This window comes from Talaromyces amestolkiae, assembly GCF_001896365.1.
Source record: "Talaromyces amestolkiae strain CIB chromosome Unknown scaffold10.1, whole genome shotgun sequence".
NCBI classification, from domain to species: Eukaryota; Fungi; Ascomycota; class Eurotiomycetes; order Eurotiales; family Trichocomaceae; genus Talaromyces; species Talaromyces amestolkiae.
This window is the reverse complement of record NW_024468046.1, coordinates 626097-640031: the sequence shown is the minus strand read 5'-3', so window position 1 is coordinate 640031 and position 13935 is coordinate 626097. Positions and strand designations below refer to the sequence as shown.

Here is a 13935-nt window from a genome sequence, read left to right as displayed (position 1 = left end):
TTTAACAATATCATTATATTCATTATGGCGCGAACGGGCAAACTCAAGAAGAAATGTAAGAGCTATACGAACAGGATCCGTCTTGTTATCAGCTGAACTAATATCAATGAACAGCCACCTCTGTCCACTCTCGTGCTGCCCGCCGAGGCACCTCTCCTTCCGATGTCGACAGATCCTTGGAATCAGTGCCTCGAGTAGAGGCACCAACAAAAGCAACCGGCGTTCTCGCGGCGCACGCTAACGCCGGTATCTCGAAGAAGAAAGCCAACAAAAAGTTGACCCGATCACAACGTCTCCGCCAACAGAAAGGAATCGAGAGAGGAGAGGTGCTTTTCGATCGATTGGAAACCAAGGTTGAGAAGGCAAAAACATCCTATACGAAGGTAGTTACTGCGCGCAAGGTATGTCGATGGCGTCAATGTGATACTCTAGGATACTTGCTCAGCTCTCTGATTACAGGTACAATGGGAGGATTTGAAAGGCAAGCAGGCCAAGGCGGCGAAGATTCTTCAGCAAACACAAGACAACGACGATGAGCGCATGGAAGAAGACGAAAAAATCTCATCAGCTGCTCCCATTATCTTCAACAAMCCTGCCGTCACGACACCCGTCGCAAGTTCCTTGCCGCCGACCGAACCTATCGCTGCCGATGATGATGACAACATTACTTGAAATCGCCCTACTCATAGAGTGAAGAAAAAGAATAAAGGAGGATATATTCGGCGTTATTTGGGTTAGACTTATTTCCTGGGCCGGAGTTGATTAATCATGCGATCTATCTCGCCTAATGCAGCCCCAGAAGCCTTTGTTCTTAGGACTTCCAGCGTGTTAAAGTCCTTGGCTCGTAAGGCCTCTTCTCCTGCCTTGACGATCATACCACACTTCATCCACATCTCGATTCTCTCAGCGACGGTCAAGTTGGTGCATTTAGGAACAAAAGTCGATGCAATTTTTGTGTTCCCTGCTCCCAAGGCTTCGGCATAGAAGGGCTATTTAGACGTTAGCAATTATGTATATAGCGCAGAATGAACATTTCTTGTTTAAGCTTACTTCCCAACCAATAGGTGACTTCCTCATCTTTGATATCTCTTCTAATTCTCCCCAGTCTCGCTTGGCAACTAAAGCTCTCAAGCGAATCCACCAGAATGTTGCCTCGGTCATTTTGAAATCGCTGTAGAGCTTTTGTGCTCTCTTCCCAAAGCCGGACTTGATCAGTCGGTAGACTGTTTCATTGAGGCTGAGGCCGACAAATTCAAGACCATCAGATAATTCTTTATCGAGCCCCTCCTGCACTCGAAGAAGCTGGGTGGCCTCAAGGATAGACTTCTGTTGGAATTGTGTGGCGGCATCTTTTGCGTCAGTCAAAACACGAGAGGCCAAACCCAACTTGTCTATCTTCGTGTGAACATCGTTCCGTGACAACGCCTCTGAAATAAGTATATTAGATCCATCAATAGGTCTGTCGTCCTGGTAATATAAATCCTTCAGCAGCTCCACATCGCTGTCCCGCGCTGATGTTTCGACCAACGCAGCCGCGACAGGCCTGTCGTTGATAGTTCTGAAAAATGTCGACAGCGGAAGCTTCTTCCTCAGATGAAGCAGGACATAGTAGATCAGATCCGGGTCTCCACTTTCCATGGCCTTGTCAAGAGCAATGCTATCCTCCTCCATATTGAGAAGCAAAGGCACTTGCTTTCCTGCCCGTGGCTCATAGTTGAGAAGTTGTGTAGCAAGATGAGCTCGACCTTCATCATAAGCGGATTGAGCGATGCTTTCAAAAGAAATGCCCGACTTTCCTTCCAATCTTTGCACGATCAACTTGCACACAGAGTCGTCATCGGCAGTAGACACCTTGACCTTTTGACTTGCCCAATGAACGTAAATCTTGTCGGTAGGAAGGCGTATATACTCAGAAATGCGAATTGCCAGCAGGTAATGGTGACGATTGATGAGACGGTCTAACAATCTCTCAGGAGTTAGACGGAGATACTGTTCTGAAGAGATGGGCATGCCGATTTCGAAATCTCGAACCGCTTTCAATACCCTGAGTCTTTCTGTGATATCAACAAATTCGTCACTATTGTAGAGCTCCAAGACAGACTTTCCAAAAGATGCAGCTTTCAAAAGTCGCTTTTGCCAGATTGTGTTATATTCTTGACCGGCAGCTCTGACACAGGTGTCCACAGCTTCCGGTAGACTAGGACGGATACGCTGCATGTTCTCATCGACCTTTGGTGATTTCTTTTCCAAAAGATCGATTGAATCCAGCAAGACGGATGCCGGTGATGTCGAACCAAGTCGAAAAACATCCTCAGTGACAGCTTCACTCAGTCAGCATTTCGCATCATGAAACGAGTTATAAGTCATACCGGAAATCTTGTGAAAAAACTCGCATGACTCGTTCGTTAATAACCAAACACCATCGAATTCCGGTAATACATGCACTCGTTCATCATAGTAATGCCTAAACCAGTCAATATAACGCGATCTGAGTCTCTCACCAACTGTACTTACTTGGATGATGCTCCGTTGCTTCCTACAAGATGTATTTCATCTTCCCAGCCAAGGACGACGGCCTCGTCGCCACACCATTCCAGAGTAATCGGAGCTGTCTTGGACTTTGTGTCGTACTCGCTGTATTTGTTCTGGAAATCACTACTCACGATCCATACTTTACCGTCACTAGTATATAGTGCTACTGCATTACCTGAAGGCGAGGCAGCAACATGTTTGAAGGGGCCGCTTTCTAGCATTCGGTCTTCTGCTTCTGTCGCATCAACCACATATAACGTTTTGTCGACAGCCAGGAGCACTTCCACTGTGCGAGACAGTGTATGAGCTGGAGGAATCAGGTTCCACGATGAGACTTCACCTTCTGGTGAGGCAGCTAGTAGTCTTGGTCTAGGCTCTTTGTAGTTGGATACAGCAATCAGCTGGTTGTTTGACAAAAGTGCAACAAAACCAGACGACCAGAAACGGCAAGCGCGAACGCCGTACTCCTCGGCTCCCTGTCAGAAGGGTTAGCAAGCTGAGTCATCACTGGTAAATAACACGTACATTGCCTAATGAGAAAGGTGCAAAGTCGCCATGAAGACCAAAGTAGCGATGAACAGTACCATCTTCGTCGACAACCAGCAGCTCTTCGTTGTCAGACCAGCCCATTCCTCTGATAGCTCCATTATCCCACTGCAAATGTGTTAGAAAAACTTGAGATCTTCTGGGACACAAAAAACATACATTGAGTCGACTGATCAATTGTCCCGAAAAGGAGTAAATGTCTATGCTTGATTTGGCGGTTTGTGCATCCCGATACCTATACACCTTACTCTCACTTCGATGGAGTGCTTCGCAACTTATTAATCTTTGCTCTTGGAAGAAGAATACGACCATAGGAGCTTACCCAGCGCACCAGCGTAGGGTGCTGCAGCAACGACATAGTTCTCGAGATCTAGGTCTTCATCAAAGACGCCATCGTAAATTCTGGTCTTTTGGTAGAATCGATCGCCCAGACGCTCCCAATCAGCGCGCGGATTCGGAGGGGCCATGACTGATAGAGCAACTACAGCGCCATCAAGACGCTACACAGGCGTCGTGGAAGCATGGATGGATGTTTGGGGACGGAAAGGAGCTACGTCAACATACAGACCGCCGCTAAGCCCTAGGATCCCTGCGCTAGTACTGCGCTAATCTCAGAATGGCTTAGCCACATCTGTCCGCTTCTGCGTTGTCCAGTGGGAACGCTTATATCAACATCAATTTCAACATCTCAATAACTTCCCATCTATCTTCATGGTATGGTGGTATGAAGAGTCATGATTTATGATGTGGGCTGAATGAGAAAACTGATAGCTCTGTTTTCTTGTGGTGCCTACGACACCCACGGGGTATAATACATCCATGGATTCATTCGCCATACAAGACCTGGTATCTGAATTGACCGACCTCGAGCTTGCCATTTTACTTGCTCTTATTTGTCAAGAACATTGTGTGGTTGAGACGCCTATAGTTAATGTTGATAATGTTGCCGGAGAGCTCGCTTTGGTACCGTCGATCTCTTTTCCAACAGCCGATCGCACATGCTAACTCAGTACAGATATGTCAAAATAAGTTTGGTTTATCTTATGCTGTTCTCGACTGCTCATCTGCGACATCTATCGACGAGTTTAGCGAAGGCATTCTCGTCTCTGACGCAAAAAGAAGCCTTTCATCTAATGTAAATATGACTCACCGGACTTTTCGTGGGCTGCTTGCTAACATTTCTAGCCTCTCGCCTCATTTCAGACTGGACCGCATCTTGATGAAAGAAAAATTGTCAATGTAGTCATTGCAAAAAATCTGGACCAAGTTTCTTCAGAAATTCAGATTCAGACATTAGAGGTATGCGAACCAATACCTCGTTCAATTCTGTATACTGATCTCTGAGTAGTTAATTCGCTCTAAACACATATACACTAGAACGTCAATTCATAAAACACAAAAAACATTCTTATTCATACCTGTTATTGGGTATGATGACGCTGCCGGACGCGGCGTCCGCTTGAACAAGCATTTGGTTGGTATTATCATATCAACTTTCATAGAGATTTTTTAACGAGGAACAGAATGACTTCTTTCTTTTTTCCCATTTTCACGAGATTGACGCGGGTTTACCAAATCTTGAAGGAGATGATGGGTGGCCCACGGATGACCAAGCATCTTTGTCTTCAGTTGTGAGGAGACCGCAAGCGTACAACGACAATGCTGGTACCGACCACAGACAAATATCCGAACAGGTGAGCTTATGTCTATCGTACGAACCTCCGATAGCTGGTCCCTTCCTAATGTAAGTGTTAGATAATACTGCATTTACGCTTGTTAAGTGATACTGTATCTGTCTCGGCCGAGGTCAACCGCTACTTGCATAACATTGTAGTCTTTTTAAGACTCAACCGTGCTGTCGCAGGTGGTATGTCTGCTAAGGCTACTAAATATTTCGTGACTGTGGCGAAGTGAGTTTCTCATTACCAAGCTGTCAAACACCGAAAGCACTTGACTTACAGGCACAGGACTCTCGCCTCACTACATGGTATTGACTACCTCACACCGTCTGTCGTGTGCCTTGCTGCCAAGAAAGTTTACCGTCATCGAATAGTAGTTGCTCAACCCGAAGATGATAGGAGTTTACAATATGGAAGTCACTTGAGCTCCGTAGCGATGCTACTGAAAGGCGTCGATCCTGACCAGATCATCAATTCCGTCATCTCAGAAGTCGAGGTTCCTCTCTAGGCCATCTCAACCAAGTGCAATGGCCTTGCCTTTTGTATATAAATAGCGTAACATGCATATATCAAGGGATTATAGCTCTATCATGACAATATCATTACCCAAACGATGGATCGGCTGGTAGCACTCTGTGTTTTACTCAGACGACTGACTCGCATACTCATCACAAACCTCAATCAATTTCTTCTCGATACACGGTTCCTATATGAATCATGTTAGCTCATGTTCACAATGGCCGATAGCGAGATATGGACTCTTACCTTCACACTGTGTCCTGCAGCTGCAATCCAAATCAAATTTGTTTCAGGCCAGGCCTTGTGTAGATCCCAAGCTGTTTGTGGAGCACATATGATGTCGTATCGGCCCTGAACTAGCGTAGCTATTATGGTTTTTGTGAGCATAAAGTATCAAGATACACTTCGTCATTTTCATACTTACTAGGAATATGTCGAATCTTGTCAATGTTCTCCTTTCTCATAATTTGATCCTCATCTATCCACCCTCCATTCGCAAAGTAATGTGTCTCAATCAACGCATGGCTGAGCGACCATTGATCATCATTAATCTTTTCAAAACTTTTCTCATCAGGTGTCAGACTGCCAATCGTAATATCCCACGTATTCCACTGCCGAGCTACAGCAAGTCTCTTCTCGGCCTTTGAAGAGAGTAGTAATTTATAGTATCCCTTGATAGGATCCTGCCTCTCATCCTCCGGAAGAAAGTTTACAAATTGCTCATAAGCATCTGGATAAATCCGCGCAGCACCAGCAGGGCCCCGATTCCATTCGCGCTCTAATTTGCGGCACGTACAGATACCTCGAAGGACAAGTGAGCCCACCATGTGCGGATGAGCTTGCGCATAAAGTAGAGCGAGCGTTGAGCCCCACGACCCGCCGAAGACGAGGTGCCATTTCGGTATCTTGAGATGTATGCGGAGGGACTCGATGTCGTTGATGAGATCTTTAGTAGTGTTTTCTTGGATCTCGGCGCAGGGAGTTGATCTTCCGGCTCCTCGCTGGTCGAAGAGGACAACGCGGTAGACATTGGGGTTGAAGTAGATGGTATTTGAAAATGATGTACTTCCACCGGGTCCTCCGTGGAGGAATACCACTTTCGCAGGGTCAGATCTCGTCATTTATTTGATAGGAGCTGAATCATCTTGAACATACCTGGCTTCCCATCTACATTCCCATACTGTTCATAGTGTAATTTGTGGATGGAGCTCACTTTGAGGAACCCCTCATTGAATGCTGAGGAGTGAGTATGAGCTGAACCGTTAGTGTTGTTTGCCATATTTTGCCGGATTAATTTAGACACTTATTCTAGTTATTGTCTGTAAAGATGTTATATGAAAGTGAACAAGTTGGTTTGGCTTTTATCTAAACAACACGGAGTCGCAATTCCGACATAGCACAGTGTCGGAGTAGAAGCTCCGACTTCTACTCCGAGACTCCTCATTACAGAACACCCTGGTATTTGCTCCTACCTAAAAAGAACAAGACTCTCAAAGCGATGGATATAATCTAGACTATATCTGTCCTTCTCCGACATTTTGTAAATTCCAAAAGTCATCATTGTCCACGTCTGGCCAGTCCATTGGCATCATTTCTAATATCCCCGGATCCATTGAGCTCATTAATGCCATTGTATCGCCGGACCAATCGTTATCATCAACTGGGTTATCTATCGTTTGCTTGCTAGGGTGATTGTCCCGAGTACCGGAAGAGTTGGGTGTCCTCTTCCGTTTGCCTAGGAACTGCCTGAGTGATATCGATTGCTGACCCTGCCGTCGAGAATCGGAAATACCAAAGCGTTTCTTGAGCCTGAGACTTGCTTCACGAGCCGGTGGGCATGTCTCTGATGCCTCTTCCAACATCTTCACAATAGAAGTGACTTGGTGGCCAATCTCGGTCTCTAAAGAAGTCGAAACATCTCCAGCTGGGTCATTTGCATTTGTATGAATCTCTCGTGTAAAGCAAAGCGCAGTCCCTGCCATTATTACCCCGTACGTAAGTATAATTGGGCTTCTTGAAAGTGAGCAGTGTAATCGATAATGTCGTAGAATAGCGATAATACTATCCACGGATGTCATGCAAATCTCTCTCGAATGATTCTTGCGGGCAAACCCAGGGGTTGGACGGATAAAGTGGCGATTCAAGGAGATGAGTGTACTATGATACAAAATGCTAATGGAAGTCAGTATGGACACTTCAGCATTTATGGAAAAACTTACTGCAGAATGAGGATATTAATATCAACACCATCCGCTCTTTGCATCCATCTGTTCCACGTGATAGCCTCTGGCAAGGCAGATTGCCATCGAAACAGGCGCAGATTTAGCTCTTCTAGTCTTTCCAGTCGTGTCATCACCAGTTGTTTACGGGACTTCTTTATCATTCTAGTAGAGAAGACCTGTGATAGAACACTTTCAATAATTTTACTCAGTTCTGAAAAATGAAGCAGTAAGACAGAGAGCAGATCGTTGATCTTTTCTCGTGTTTCTAAGTTGAGGAAGTCGTTCATCTCAATGCCTTCGGTGAGTTTTCTGTTGCACCTTGTTAGTTGATAAAGGATATGGTTCAATGGAAACGATTGTTACATCGATGGATCAACAAGATTCACGGCAGCGTCTTCTTCATGAAGGGACATTGGCCGGCCGAAAAAGAGACTGATAACTCTGTTTACTTATTAGCGAAGGGAAACAAAATCAATACATACTCAATCATGGCGCACTCACTTGTCAATAGTGTAACAGCCCCAATATACTCGTCTCCGAATCTCATGGTCTTGGGCATTCTGAACAGTAACGTCGTCATCCACTATAAATCGCGGGTCTTGATGCAGTCCAAGATCCTGAGTCATTCTAAATGCCATGCCTGTCTGTATCTTAGCAGTCACTTTTTCTCAGCATTGATGACAAAGCTTACCAGACAACATCCACCCCTTAGTGTTATGACCTTGAGTAAGTTCCGAAAGAGCCAAGCACAAGAGTGTCTGAATGATGGTCAGATGGGGAATTTCCATACTGTTTTTGCTTATCATTTCATGCGAGACGTGTGAGAAAAAGTCGGCGTGTTGGTTTAGTTGCGCGTCGCCTGATCTTGCACCTAACGAACAAGCTGCGTACAGCAGTGGGAAGGAGCAGTACTTGCTGTCATTATCGAGAGAATTGTGGTCACGAAGGAAAGCGCTTCTTTCGATAAACATGCATTGAGAGTGCTGGTATTCAAAAAATGACTTAAGTGCCGCCAGAAAGTTCTCGTGATTGAACTTTAGGCTCTCATGCAGCCGAGCATCATGCCATCTTTCAAGTGTACGATATGATGCGGCCGGTGAGTTCTGGAGGGACTCACGGGGCATGATTTCCTTTGGGTAAACACTTGTTGGTCCATAGAACGAGGAAGAGCCTATCACAAAATTAGATTCAATCATCTTCTCGAAAATGGTGATCTTACCCGGTGATTCGTTAAGCATGTACATCGTTGACCGTCGCGAAGACCCTGTATAGTCAAATTCACCATCCTCAGTTTTGGTAAGTGTATCGCTGGTTTGACGGCCGAGAAAAGCGTGCTCATGCTGATCAAGAAGCTCATTTCGCTCAGTCGCCGAAGCGCTTCGCAATTGTGCGACAAATTGCTCATATGAACCAACTTTTCTCTCAAGCGCAGTCACATACTCGCGACTCACTGGTCGGCGTTTTGTTTCTTCATCCCGGAAAATACATTCAACACCAGCAGCCGTGCAGGTACTACACGGGTGAACACGACTGCATCGAACCTTTTATTTAATGTAAGTATTTGACGCTGGGAGTAAATATGCGAAACTCACTTTCCGTAATCGGCAACGCTGACATCTGTGATAGTAGTCAGTAGGTAGAATTTTCTCATGATTGGATTTCGAAGATGGTATGCGCCTTACGATATGCGTTTTGTGGCCTTCTCCATAGCCTATCAAGCCGTGATGAATTTATCCTTGTCATATAACTGGTTCTTCATTCCGTTATAGCAGTATTTGGAGTGAATTCGTATAATACTATATCCACCAGCACTTGAAAGAGTAGTCGAAGAAGTACTGGTAGCCCTACGATATTCGCAAGTTTGTGTATTGAGATGAGATAATGTGACGATGTCAAATTGTTTTCCAGAAAATGTTAACTTACATTACTACGGACTCCGCTTAGTAACCCAGTGGATTTAATCTCAATTAGATATAGGTTAGCCACTTTCAATTCTCGACATCTCCACTAATTGATTAAGTCAACCAGAGGCTGCTATTGTGCCTACGCGGACCATCAACTCCGGTTAAAGAAACAGCGGAAGTGACATTCCGTCCGATCCATCTGCTCTCATCCTCCCTGCCTTTAAATATGTAAAACATGCCATTATCACAGCTTTTGCAAGCATTATAATCCATTCTGCTGCAATCTACGGAGATAATGTCTATCAAGAAGAGCGAAAAAGGCAACACATGGTCGTGTCCCGACACAGCTGCATTTGACTTTCGTGGTAAGTCCATGGTGTACGCACATATCAAGCTTATTTCCTAATGGCTTTACTCAGGAGATGTGCGAACAAGACCAACTGCTTCAATGCTGGAAGCCTTATCCACAGCCAGCCTCGAAGATGATGTCTCAGGAATTGATCCGACTACAGATGACTTGCAAAAATATATGGCTAAACTGACCTCAAAACCGGCCGGTCTGTTCGTTCTATCTGGAACAATGGGAAACATCGTTTCTCTGCGCAGTCTTCTAACACAACCTCCGTACGCAGTTTTGTGTGATTCACGTTCCCACATTCTGAACAACGAATCGGGGGGAGCATTTGCGTTTACCGGAGCCATACCACAAGTTGTGCAGCCCGCTAATGGGAGGTTTCTGACATTGGAAGATATATTACCGCATATCCAACTCGATGATGGCAAACAGATACACAGAACTCCGACTCGGGTGATATCACTAGAAAACACACTTCATGGCATGGTCACGCCGCTGGCTGAAACCCGACGGATTTGCAATTATGCGCACCAACATGGCATTCAGGTGCATTTGGATGGAGCACGGCTCTGGGAAGCCGTTGCTTCCGGCGAAGGATCGTTGTCGGATTACGGTCCGTTGTTTGATACAATGACCTTGTGCTTTGCTAAAGGCCTAGGGGCCCCTGCTGGTGCTGTTGTTGTTGGTAGCGAAGCTGTTGTCCGTCGTGCGCGTTGGATAAAACAGAGTATTGGTGGAGGGATACGTCAACCAGGTCCGTTGTGTGCCATTGCTCGTGTTGCTATTGACGAGGTCTTCTCTGCTGGTTTTCTCGAAAAGACGCATCTCATTGCAAGGGATATTGCAGCGACATGGCAGAAACACGGAGGCAAATTGAAGTTCCCTACAGAGACGAATATGGTCTGGCTAGATTTTGAAGGACTAGATTTCACTTTGGAGGATCTCATAAAAGAAGCAGCAGCCAGAAGGTTGTCTATTCTACGGCCTCGCTTAGTGTTTCATTATCGTGAGTCTGCTACATTTTGCCTCACGTTGAAAAGCAACTGATCATGGTTTCCTAGAAATATGCGAGGAAGCCGTCGATGCTCTCAAGAATGCATTCGATAATCTTTTTCTTAAGATCACAAAGAAATAATAAAACTAGGGAGACTGGTAAAGTTTATATGTGTTTATTCCCAGTAGATTTCAAAAGTCTTGAAGCATTTGTTACATAGATGACCTAATTTGGGGAAGCCCTAATTAACGCCGCTTTAGAAATACTGACCTCACAACGCCTATGCGGTTTTTCATGGGACTATCGCTACTAAATAATCGATGATTTCATTTTGTGTATAATCAAGACCATACTTTGCTTCAACTACCTAGAATCAAATAAGAATTAGAAGAGTATAAAAGGTTTTTAGAATCTAGAGAAGAGAATGATATATTCTTTAAATATAGTTATTAAGTATCTACATTATATTCACCGATATAAACCATGCATACAGATATTTGAGATCACTATTTATTTGTTATTGCAAGAGACTCCGTTTTCCAGGATCCACATTAGGTAAACAGCGTTGTGTCGAGATACGGTACGCTTGATTGAACCACACAAAGGTTCCCTGAATCGTAGTCGGTAGAGTAGGTTGAGTAAACAAAGTAACAATAGTCGAACTAGTGCTTGGAAGGCTTAAACGTAACCAAGATAGAAGGGATCCTCCGTACAGCCTGGTGCCCGTACGAGTTAGAATGCCTTGCTGACTCTCACTGTTGTATTCGAGTGACTGAAGACATCGCGAAGGCATCAGTATACGCAGCCGCGCGCCCATGGTTTGCTTGCTGTTTTTCAAATTTCGCCAATCTTGCGCTCCAATTGCAGCAAACTTTCGGCCGTGTCAATTGTGACCTGCGAAAGTCCTCGGAAGTGAATGCCAAGCTCAGTTTCAGCTTTCTTAGATGACACTTTGTAGGCATCGGGGTCGATGGAACCTTCTTTGGCCTTCGGAATGCGATCCACTAGATTTGGGAACTTTGCACGAAGGATATCTGTCATTTCTTGATAGGTGTAATTGCCCCCAGCGGTTAAATATCGTTGACCCGCAGCAGCGTCTGACTCATACGCGCGGAGATGTGCCTCTGCGACGTCACGAACGTCTACGAAGGCAAAGGTGCCTGTTGAAGGAACTTCTTGGGAAGTTCCATTCATCAAGCGATAAAAGTCTGCTGCGCTAGTATTCAGCTTTGACATATCGTTTACGGCGTGTCCGAGTGGCCCGTAGATCATTGGAGGGCAAATGGTGGTAATGCTAAATTGAGGCTGCTGGTTGGAGACAAATTCAAAGGCAGCTTTTTCTGCTAGCGCTTTACTTGCGCAGTAAGCTGTGGCAGGGTCTGCGGCGCTCGCCTTTTCAAATGTTATGGGGTTCCAGTCGGCTTCGGTGTAAACGTAGCCGGGGCGAGCGCCATGGTTCATGTCCACGATGGCCGCAAAGGATGAGGTAATAACTACTCGGCGGACATTTGGAGCATTTGCCTTGACAGCCTGGAGAATTGAGGTTGTCCCCCGGATCGCTGGGAGAAGAAGATCGCGCTCACAGTCTTCGACAGCTATCTGAAAAGGCGACGCAATATGAATGACCTACGTCGAGATGTCAGAGATCATTCCACCTGTGGCTTGGAAAGTCTTACTCCATCCACATCTTTCACTGCTTCATCAAATGCACCGTCTGCGCCGATGTCTTTGACCACCGCAAATGACAACTGCGGCTCAAACCGAGCATGCAACTGAGCGACTTTCTCGGCAGTTTCTGGTGAGCGAACAGTGCCACGAACTTTGTATCCGCGTTCTAGGAAAATCCCAATAACGGTGGTAGCGACAAAGCCGGAAGCACCGGTAACCAAAATCACTTGATTGGGATTGAACGACATTTTTCTTTATATTAGATATACTGGGATTTAGAATAATAAGATTTACACCAATCTGTTTCCATTTTATAGCTTCCTGGAATTGTCTAAAGATCGCCGCCCCGCCTGTGCTTGTTGATGTATGTCCGAAAGTTAGAAGCAGTAGCAAAGTAGGTGACCATAATTGTTTGCTAGCAGTCTCCAGTTTCGTGAATTTATCGCCGATAAATGTGGGCCAAAACTAGATCTTATTGCCGATGGCCCAATGAAATAAGATATATCACACTTTATCGCCGCTAAATGAGGGTCACCAGTATGGCGGCTGCGACAGAGCCGAATCCCAGAATGCATCATCCAGTGGATCCAGTACTTTTGCTCACATCGGTGGGCCAGAATCTTCGTCATTTCACCCTGCTCAGAGGAAATAGAAATCGCACACGCGGGCCTCCCACAAGGCTCCCCATTATCGCACATCCTGTTCCTTTTCATGAACACCGCCCTCACCAAGGTAGAGATCACCGAGACCGAAGGGACCACTGCCTTTAACACGTGCGATGTGGCCAAGGCCTGGCGCTACTCGGCCAAGGGGTGTAGTTGACCAAAGTGGTAGTCGGATTTCCTTTTGCGTAATCTGCACCAAGTACTCATATATCTACCACAGTACCCGTATTACTGCGTACGATCTACGAAAGCCGTTGTGGCGCGTAAGCCTCACAATGATCGTTACATGTTTGTAACTTTAACGAGTGCGGACCTAGATGAGTATTGCCTGGCTCGGGGCAGATCAGGGAATGAGCCTTGATTGTAAAGGATGATCAGAGCTGCGTGGAAGCTTTGGCATCCGTTGGAAACCAGATCACTCCTTCCCATGTGCCGCGTTACGACCCCTCAACACAGGCTCCAAAATACGGTCATGACGGTCACGGAGCGGTATTCGGCTTCCTTCGAGATAGCCCTTGCACCACCGATTTGCTATGTGGGTTTCTGCGGATTCAATAAGCAGTTCAGTACAATTTTCTGGTTGAGATAACTTCTCACCTGAGGCTTTAGGTGCGTCATACAAATCTTGTCGACACGACACAACCATTTCAATGCCTAGTATCTCGTGCGTTAGAAAGAGGAAAATCCATCAATAATCATCGGCTCTGGGGTTGTAGGGCGTGTATTGGAATGCATTTGTTCCGATTTTGTATCTTTCATGCCTGCTAGGATTCTAGATACGATATTTTGAAGCCCATTGTTACATTATTACACTAATAGACGAGGAAGAGCACCACGAAGAAATAAAATAC

At 45.5% G+C, this 13935-nt stretch overlaps 4 protein-coding genes across 4 annotated transcripts; 2 read left to right on the top strand and 2 right to left on the bottom strand.

Moving 5' to 3' along the window:
* Nucleotides 1-24: 24 nt before the first annotated feature.
* On the top strand, nt 25-672 carry BHQ10_005697 (uncharacterized protein; the record flags this gene model as incomplete). Its single annotated transcript, XM_040878200.1, has 3 exons — nt 25-55; nt 115-401; nt 460-672. The coding sequence occupies 3 exons, from the start codon at nt 25-27 to the stop codon at nt 670-672; spliced, it is 531 nt and encodes a 176-aa protein (XP_040734201.1).
* A 68-nt stretch (nt 673-740) lies between these two features.
* On the bottom strand, nt 741-9149 carry BHQ10_005696 (uncharacterized protein; the record flags this gene model as incomplete). The annotated part of the gene is made up of 14 exons (XM_040878199.1): nt 741-989; nt 1051-2321; nt 2370-2464; nt 2515-3008; nt 3058-3186; nt 3238-3344; nt 3401-3578; nt 5434-5463; nt 5523-5641; nt 5701-6372; nt 6432-6530; nt 8379-8669; nt 8718-9010; nt 9091-9149. 14 exons carry the CDS (start codon nt 9147-9149, stop codon nt 741-743), a joined length of 4086 nt encoding a protein of 1361 aa, XP_040734200.1.
* A 548-nt stretch (nt 9150-9697) lies between these two features.
* BHQ10_005695 (uncharacterized protein) lies at nt 9698-10892 on the top strand (the record flags this gene model as incomplete). The annotated part of the gene is made up of 3 exons (XM_040878198.1): nt 9698-9767; nt 9822-10763; nt 10819-10892. 3 exons carry the CDS (start codon nt 9698-9700, stop codon nt 10890-10892), a joined length of 1086 nt encoding a protein of 361 aa, XP_040734199.1.
* Nucleotides 10893-11585: 693 nt separating this feature from the next.
* On the bottom strand, nt 11586-12667 carry BHQ10_005694 (uncharacterized protein; the record flags this gene model as incomplete). Its single annotated transcript, XM_040878197.1, has 2 exons — nt 11586-12377; nt 12428-12667. The coding sequence occupies 2 exons, from the start codon at nt 12665-12667 to the stop codon at nt 11586-11588; spliced, it is 1032 nt and encodes a 343-aa protein (XP_040734198.1).
* Between the last annotated feature and the right edge of the window lie 1268 nt (nt 12668-13935).